The sequence below is a fragment of the Buceros rhinoceros genome, unplaced genomic scaffold, assembly GCF_000710305.1.
Source record: "Buceros rhinoceros silvestris isolate BGI_N320 unplaced genomic scaffold, ASM71030v1 scaffold14624, whole genome shotgun sequence".
Classification (NCBI taxonomy): domain Eukaryota; kingdom Metazoa; phylum Chordata; class Aves; order Bucerotiformes; family Bucerotidae; genus Buceros; species Buceros rhinoceros.
Genome location: NW_010406604.1, coordinates 26,229 through 33,667, shown reverse-complemented (window position 1 = coordinate 33,667; position 7,439 = coordinate 26,229). Strand labels below are relative to the sequence as shown.

At 41.5% G+C, this 7,439-nt stretch overlaps 1 protein-coding gene across 2 annotated transcripts in view; it reads right to left on the bottom strand.

Annotated features, from left to right (window-relative positions):
* Positions 1-310: 310 nt before the first annotated feature.
* GPR176 (G protein-coupled receptor 176) overlaps positions 311-7,439 on the bottom strand; it is a 32,527-nt gene continuing 25,398 nt past the window's right edge. For both annotated transcript variants that reach the window (XM_010134179.1, XM_010134180.1), the window contains 2 exons: positions 2,890-3,142; positions 311-1,418 (listed from right to left, as the gene is read on the bottom strand). In XM_010134179.1, the coding sequence (XP_010132481.1) occupies positions 311-1,418; positions 2,890-3,142 (1,361 nt within the window). The remainder of the gene's footprint in view (positions 1,419-2,889; positions 3,143-7,439) is intronic.

Below are 7,439 nucleotides of genomic sequence, written 5' to 3'. Positions count from 1 at the left end.
GCCCTATTTCCATGCTTCAGCCATACAAAGTGTGCCCAAAGCCATATGCACCTTTTCACAGTTAATTGCCCAAGTATCATTGTAGGGATTTCACAGGTAAAACTAAGAATCAACATCTTTTGATATATTATTCTCATGAAAACATATTAATAAGGAACACCGGTACATGTTTCCATTTTCTTTGTTTCTTTAAATTATATTTGGCACCAAAAAAGTCAGCCCGTAACAAATTTCAGCATACTGAAGATCCATGGGATCACACATATAACAGAAGGTGACCTTCCTCTGTCACATAAAGCTCCTCCTCTGACTAAGAATCCACCTTGGGAAAGATACTGACTTTATTGTTTCTGCTGATTTTTCTTTCTGCTTTACACTTAGGCTGTTTCGTCTGGATTAGCTCTTCAGGGGTATTCCCCAAAGGAGGCAAGAGTCGCTTCTTACTGTGCCGGTTTTCTGAGAGCCACTGTGGAGGCAGCTCAAAGGGTCCAAAACCAAACTGCGTTGAATACTTGCCATTTACCATATCAGCTTCTGTGGGCCCAGCTGGCGCCACCTGAGCTGCAGAGTCTGAAACAGTCTGTGGTATAAATTTGTGAACCAAAGTCTCTCCTACCTCTAAAGTGGTGGTAGGAATTTCTTTCTGTTCAAAGCTACCAGAGCCAACAGATTTGGTCTCATTCTCCTCATCTTCTGTTGGCTTGAAGATTTGTTGCTGCCCAATATGAAACATCTCCAGAAGCTGGCTCCCCGAACGGATGCTGGGCTCCAGATTAGCATCTGCAACACCACCTGAGCTGACAACGTTTCTTCTGCTGTACCTTCGGTGCAGCTGCACTATTGTCCCCACTACGCACTTCCGAACAGATCTGTTAACAGTTAAAAATAACAACGGATTGGCCAGCAAAGAGACCTTGGGTAACCAAATGGCAGTGAGGAGCAAGAAGGCCGAAATATCTGAAATATTGAGTATGGTGCGGTAAATCACCAAAGTCGCGTAGGGGACGCTGCACAAAATAAATACCGTAACCATGGAAAGCAGCATGGCATGAAGCTCAGCTTCTCGCTGGGAGGCGTAAGGGATAGAAATTGTATTCTGAGGGGTCCTTAAGGCAGCTATGATGACTTTTTTCTTCTGGCTGGCACTCAGAGCCCTGCGAATAAGAATCATGAACAGAAATACCACAGCCACCGGTACAATCACAGTGGTGATGTTATAGACGATGACGTATATCAGGTGGCCAAGGGAGTAACTCCAAGATGCAGAACAGGTGGACATGGCATAAATATCAGACACATTGGTCACAGCAAATACTGGAATGCTGGCCACTACTGCATGGGCCCAGATATAGATAACAAGGTCTCGGGATTTTGCATCAGATATTTTTCTTTCCAGAGGGTATAAAACAGAGTAGTACCTGTCAAAAAAGAAAAAAAAAAAAGATTACAATTGATACAAAGCAACAGGTGAAGTCTCTAATGAGCATACAGCTTATGAGAACCCGCTCAGGAGCTGCCTGAGCATTACGCCCCAAACCCTTAATTGGGGTGCCTACTATCTGCTTATGAGAGAGAGAAAAAAAAAAAAAAAGGCAAGGGTCTGCCTTTGCAGGTCAATAGAAAAAACCTGAATATTCAAACTTCAGGATCACATCACACTCCTGGTGATGAACAAATCCTTCAGTAATTGGGACTGTATCGCTTAGGCTGATGTGTATGAACACTATTTTGAATATTTCATCATTTTACTTGCAGACTGGACAGTATATTGCTCCCAGGAAAAAATCTCAGAAAACATGATGGAGACATGGATGTGTTGCACTGAAAGGCCAGACTCATAGTGAATTTGAAAAGCTGCTTTACGATAGATTTTCTTCCTCTGGGTATTTGGAAAAAGCTGTTGGTCACAAATTGCATGTTCCCATCTACTGGGGTTTTGTTTTGCACAAGCTCTGGTTGGCAGGGCCCTGAGCAAACAAACAGTCCAACACTGAACATTCTATGTGCTTTAAGAAAAAAGAAAAAACGCTGTTCCAGTGGCAACACTGGTGTGCACTGCAGAGAGTGATGCTGCATTTATCAAGACATTAACAAAAAAGTAAGAGACATATCACTTTATTAGGTATACAGTTTGGTTCTGTAGAGCTAATGTATTCTGTGGTGAGACACGGTAAGACTCACAATAACTTTATCTAACACGTCTAAATCCACTGTTTTAGTAATGTGAACTATTAAATAGTATCTACACTTTCTTAAAAATACCTAACTTACCGCCACTGCCAAGGTGATAGAGCTGTGCATTTCAGTGGGATCAGTGACTGCCAATAACATAAGCAAAATGGATGGAATCCAAAAAACTGAAGACAGTCCAAAGTTCAGGCGTTTTCACTTTAAACTGATCTACATACAAAACCTCTCTGAATTAATTCTGGTTGTATTAACGTCGTTTGGGGTTTTTCAAAACAAATCTACATTTGAAATTTGAAATTGATGGACAATCTACCTCAGGCATTGGTAAGTTCTTCTAACAGGCAATGGCTTTCCACTGCCACAGTTAAAAATGTGTTCCTTGTCTATAGTCTGAAGTTGCCTGCTTTCAAGTTTCATATGAACAAGAATTATTAACAGGAAGAAAAGATAAAAACTTCTCTGAAGACAAATCTAGACTTAAAGTCCTTTATAAATGTCCAGAGATATCAGAGTAAACTGAGAAATAAAGGTTTTAAGTGTTACAGAGAAGAAAATTAATCTCAATACATTCCAGAAAGAAGATGTACACTATAAGCAAAACATTGGAACAAGAGCAAGACCAATACAAAAGGGGGAAAAGGGTTTCAAAGGAAGAAAGAAGAAAGAAAACTCAAGAATCCTAGAGATTTGCTCTCCTACCTGTCAAGAGCAATGGCTGGAAAACTAAGGATGGTCACTGAGCAGAACACTTTGTGCAGAAACTTGGCGATTCGGCAGAAGAGCATCGTATAGATCCACCAGCAGCAGTGCGGACTGGCACTAAGAGCAATGTCGAAAGGCACACAGACCAGGCTGGCACAGATGCCCGAGCAGGCCAAATTCTTGATGAAGCGGTTTGTTACAGATTTAAGTACCGATGTTCTGCAAGTTGACCACAGCACCATGACATTACCTGTGAGTAGAGACAGGAAGGATAAACAAAGAAAACGAAGAGAAAAAAAAAACAACCCCAACTGATCAACCAATCACCCCCAAAACCCAACAATAATTTTAACAGATATGAATGTTCCCTAGAACCGCAAATAAAAACACTCCAGAAGTCACTGATTTGAAGCATCACACTGCCCAAATGAAACTGTCCGCAACGGCTGGGGGCTGTAGATGACTGCAAACAATTACTGCCCAGCCATCTCCTCCCAGCTTCTAGTGATGAGGGACTGAGGGAATTTCAGAGGCAACTCCTAAGCAGGATAGCCAAACCCTGGTTTTAGATGCTTATGTTGACTCCTGCATTAAATGAGTCATCCTGAGTATTCAAACACAGAAATATAAGTGCTCATATTTTAATAACTAGTACATAATTCTTTTTTAAAGGTAAAAATACACTGTAAGTAAATATAATTGAATTATAAATATAGATGTATGGTTTTAATCTGCTTGTCTGTGCGTGGAAGTGAATCACAGCAGCTTGCTTTTCTTTCCACTGGCCACTTTAATGGCACAGGCCTGTGTGAAGCCACATCCAGAAGAAATTAGCCCCCCCTTTTTTTTTTCCCCAAGAGATTCTATATATACATAGTAACATGCAATTATACAAATGGGACAGAAGAAGTCCACACAGAATGCAAACCACTGTTTTGGATACTCAAGCCCCCCACATTTGTTTCAAATAGGGTGAATGGGAAGCAGTGAGGCAGAAGTACAGAGAGAAACCAGCATTAGCTAAGATGGTATTTTCCCCTTATCATTGTGTCTTATTCTATCCAGATCTCAGAAATAAATATCACATCATAGAAACAAATTTTCATCACAAATTTCCCTCTGATCCTGATTCACACCAGAACAGCACACGAGTAAATGAAGCAACTATTCTTACTGCAGGGAGCTCTGGGCCCCTTCTGATCCATGCCAAGATGCCACAGCACTCACACTAGAATACAGGGTTTTATCTCTCCTTCAAAAAGCTGTCTTTTGCCTTTTTTTTTTTTTAATTAGAATTCAAATTGTGTTAAAACTGGAAGGCAGCAGATGAAAGTGCAAGGCGACCAGAGCAAGTGAGCAGCACATTTTTATTTCTAAGCACGTTGTGCAACTGAAAGGTGCCTGATGTTTTGTCACATAAACATCATAAAAACAGCTCAGAAACATGCCAAGTTTTCTCCAGGGTTTCACAAGCATTCTTTGTAAACTTAAAAGGCCTCAGAGTGATTTTCAGAAAGTGTTCACCCTTCTATGAAATGATCTGACAAAGAAATGAAAGCAAACATACTTTATGCAACTGCCCCTAATAATTCTTCACGGTGGTTTTAATGGAGAAGAATCTACAATATAATCATCTCTTGATGATGCTATCCCCTAGCTGATCAATACTTCCAGAATTTATTAAATACCTCTTTCTCTAAAAGACACTAAGCAACAGACAATCATTAAATCATCTTATCAAACAGCAAATCCAAGACAAAAATAAAATGTAATAGCTCAGTGCATGAGCCTGACTAAACTGTGTTCAATTTTTCATGCTGAAGAGATACTGCAATTATTCTTTGTCATCCAGGTCACTGTGCACCAGGCAAAAATAGTCCTGAGTGACAGGTGTTAGTGAATTAGTAAAATCCTCGGCATTGCTAAATTATGCATCTGTGCTCAGTGCACAGCTCGTGTGTGAACTAGTTGTTTTGCACTAGCAAAAACTAGTACTAGTTACTGTAGCAGTAACTACAGGGTAAAGGCCAGTAGCATCTTAATGAAACGTGATTCTTCTTTATTTTATTTCTCTTGGAGACATGCTGTTCAGTACCAGCAGATCAAAGCATGGCTACCAGCATGAAAAATACTGCTTGACAAGACAACTCCGTTCACTCTGCGGCAGCTGGCCAGCATGCAGAGTAGAGTTTAGCTCCTACCTCCAAGAAAAGTGAAGTTGTTCTTACTGCAGACTGTACCAACAATCGCCTGTTGTTGATACTACGTGCTGTTGACACTCACCAGAAGCTCTTTTGAGTTGCAGTGTAATTAGTTTATGAGGCAAGGCAGGCAGATTTGTTAGCAGTTTTGTAGTGTACCTACAACTATACACTGTGAGAGAAAACAGCATCTTGAGCTGCTGAATGAGAAATGAAAAAGCAGCTGCAGTCCCCCACACTTCTCTCTGTTGACACCACCATTCTTCACTGTGATTTTCTTCTTTAACCAAAATAAAAAAACCGCAAGCTTTTATTTGCTGAGTATGGCTGCCCACGTAACACGCCAGCAGGATCATATTCTTGTTCACATGGCCAATGTGTATACCAAGAGGGAAGTACCAAGACAAACCAGAACATCAAGTTTAGCTTCTTGATAAAACCATGCACCATTTCGACAGAAACAGCCAGTATTAACTTCAAGATCCAGCCCACAGACATACTGCTGAGGTCTGCAGCACCCGAACGTCATTTGGAATTCAGTTTTCTATATATTGTGTCGTGTCTTATGCAAATTCCTTTTTGGTATCTGACAAAATATTGAGTTAGGAATTTACTATCTGATGTGTTTTAAAGAATGGAATCATCACCTGGTTTTGGCAGGTGCCTCGGCCTGACAGTATATTCCACAGGCAGCATTCAGTCAGCTGTATTTAAAGCTTCCTGAGTTGCTAGGAGATATTCATTCAATTAAACCACTTACTTTCAAAAATATCTCATAACTCTTCAGTTATTAAAGAAGTACTTCTCACAGAGTAGTACGGTATTACTACAATGCCCTGGAGTAGGGGAGCAGCTGGGGGGTCTGTCAGGTTGTTTTTTTGTGTTTCTTTTTTAATTTAAATCTTTCATCTAGTTTGAATTGCATTGATTTTGTAATCTTACTTCCTAGGCAATTTTCACCTCTATTACAATGAATACAAATGAAGAATGGAAAAATAAAAGAAATCAGAGGGGTTTTAATTAATACTTCAGAAGGTGCTGGAGAACTCCTGAGCCCTACAGAGCAGCTTCATTCAAGACTTCTGGATTCTCAACTGTTTATAGTTACTCCTATGAATTACGTCATATTGGCATTTATACCTCAGAGAGTCGCAAGAAAATGAAATTAGTTCCGGAGTTCTGATCCTAAATGGAAGAATCAATAAAGTCAGAGCCTGAAAAGGGAGAAAAACAGGTTAAGCAGACAGAAGTGTGCACTTGGAACACTGGAACATTAGTGAGTGAATATCCCTCAGGGAAACCATGAGCAAGTTGCGTATTAATAAGCTGCGCTGATGGACCAGGATGAGTTTCAGTATAGACTGGTACATCTTTCTGCTGATGCCTTCAAGCAAGTATTTCCCTTCACGCATCTCAAAACCACCCACTCAGAGGAAAAAATTACACCAGAAACTTCGCACAGCATTAAATATGAAGAAGCTTCAGAAGAGAATTACATGCATTCCCCATTTCATCGCTCCTCGCCTTTCCCTAGCAACTCCCTTCCATGGAAGAGGACAACAGCACTCCAGGCAACAAGGTAATTCAACAAGCATTACAGCAAACGCGCTCTGAATCTTTTCACGTCTAGAAGCACTCTTCTGTTCTGTATGTATTAGTCATCCACTGTTCAACCTGTGAAAGAATCCAGGCTGTCACAGTATTTTCCTTGGCTTGCAACTGCACCAGGCTGTTGCACACCTTCACGGTTGACAAAGCTGTCATTTTCTACCATGGGTTAATTTCTGAGGTGCTTCTGCTGGGTAAGTGGCCTAGGGCTACGTAACCTGGGATTTGAACTTCATAATGGATTGTACAGGTCAGCTGGGAGGCATCCAGGGCAAGTTGGGAGTGAACAAGCAGCTGGAAAACTGTGTTGAGTTTGTGTCTGGCAGGGTTTTGGTAGTGGAGGAGGGGGCCACTGGCATGGCTCCTCTAAGAAGCTTCAAGAAAGCTCCCCCAGCGCAAACTCAGACCCACCTCTGGCCAAGGCTCAGCCAACCGGAGTCTCTGCAATAACATTCAAGAGCAAAAAAAAACGTTGGGCAAGTTCTTTTGATTTGGGAGCTCTTCTGTTTGGGAGAGGAGTGGGAGTGAGAGGGTGATAGAGACAACCAAGCAGATGACCAGGTCACTGAGGAAGGGGAGGAGGAGACATCCCGGAACAGCCATTCCCCTTCTGCCCGTAATGAGATGGCAGGCAGCCGTAAGAGCCCTCGCAGCTCTTAGAGATCAACAGTGGGGCACAATCCCATCTGCAGCCCAGGAAGGACCTCAATGCTGGAGCAAAGGACTGATTCTGAAGAA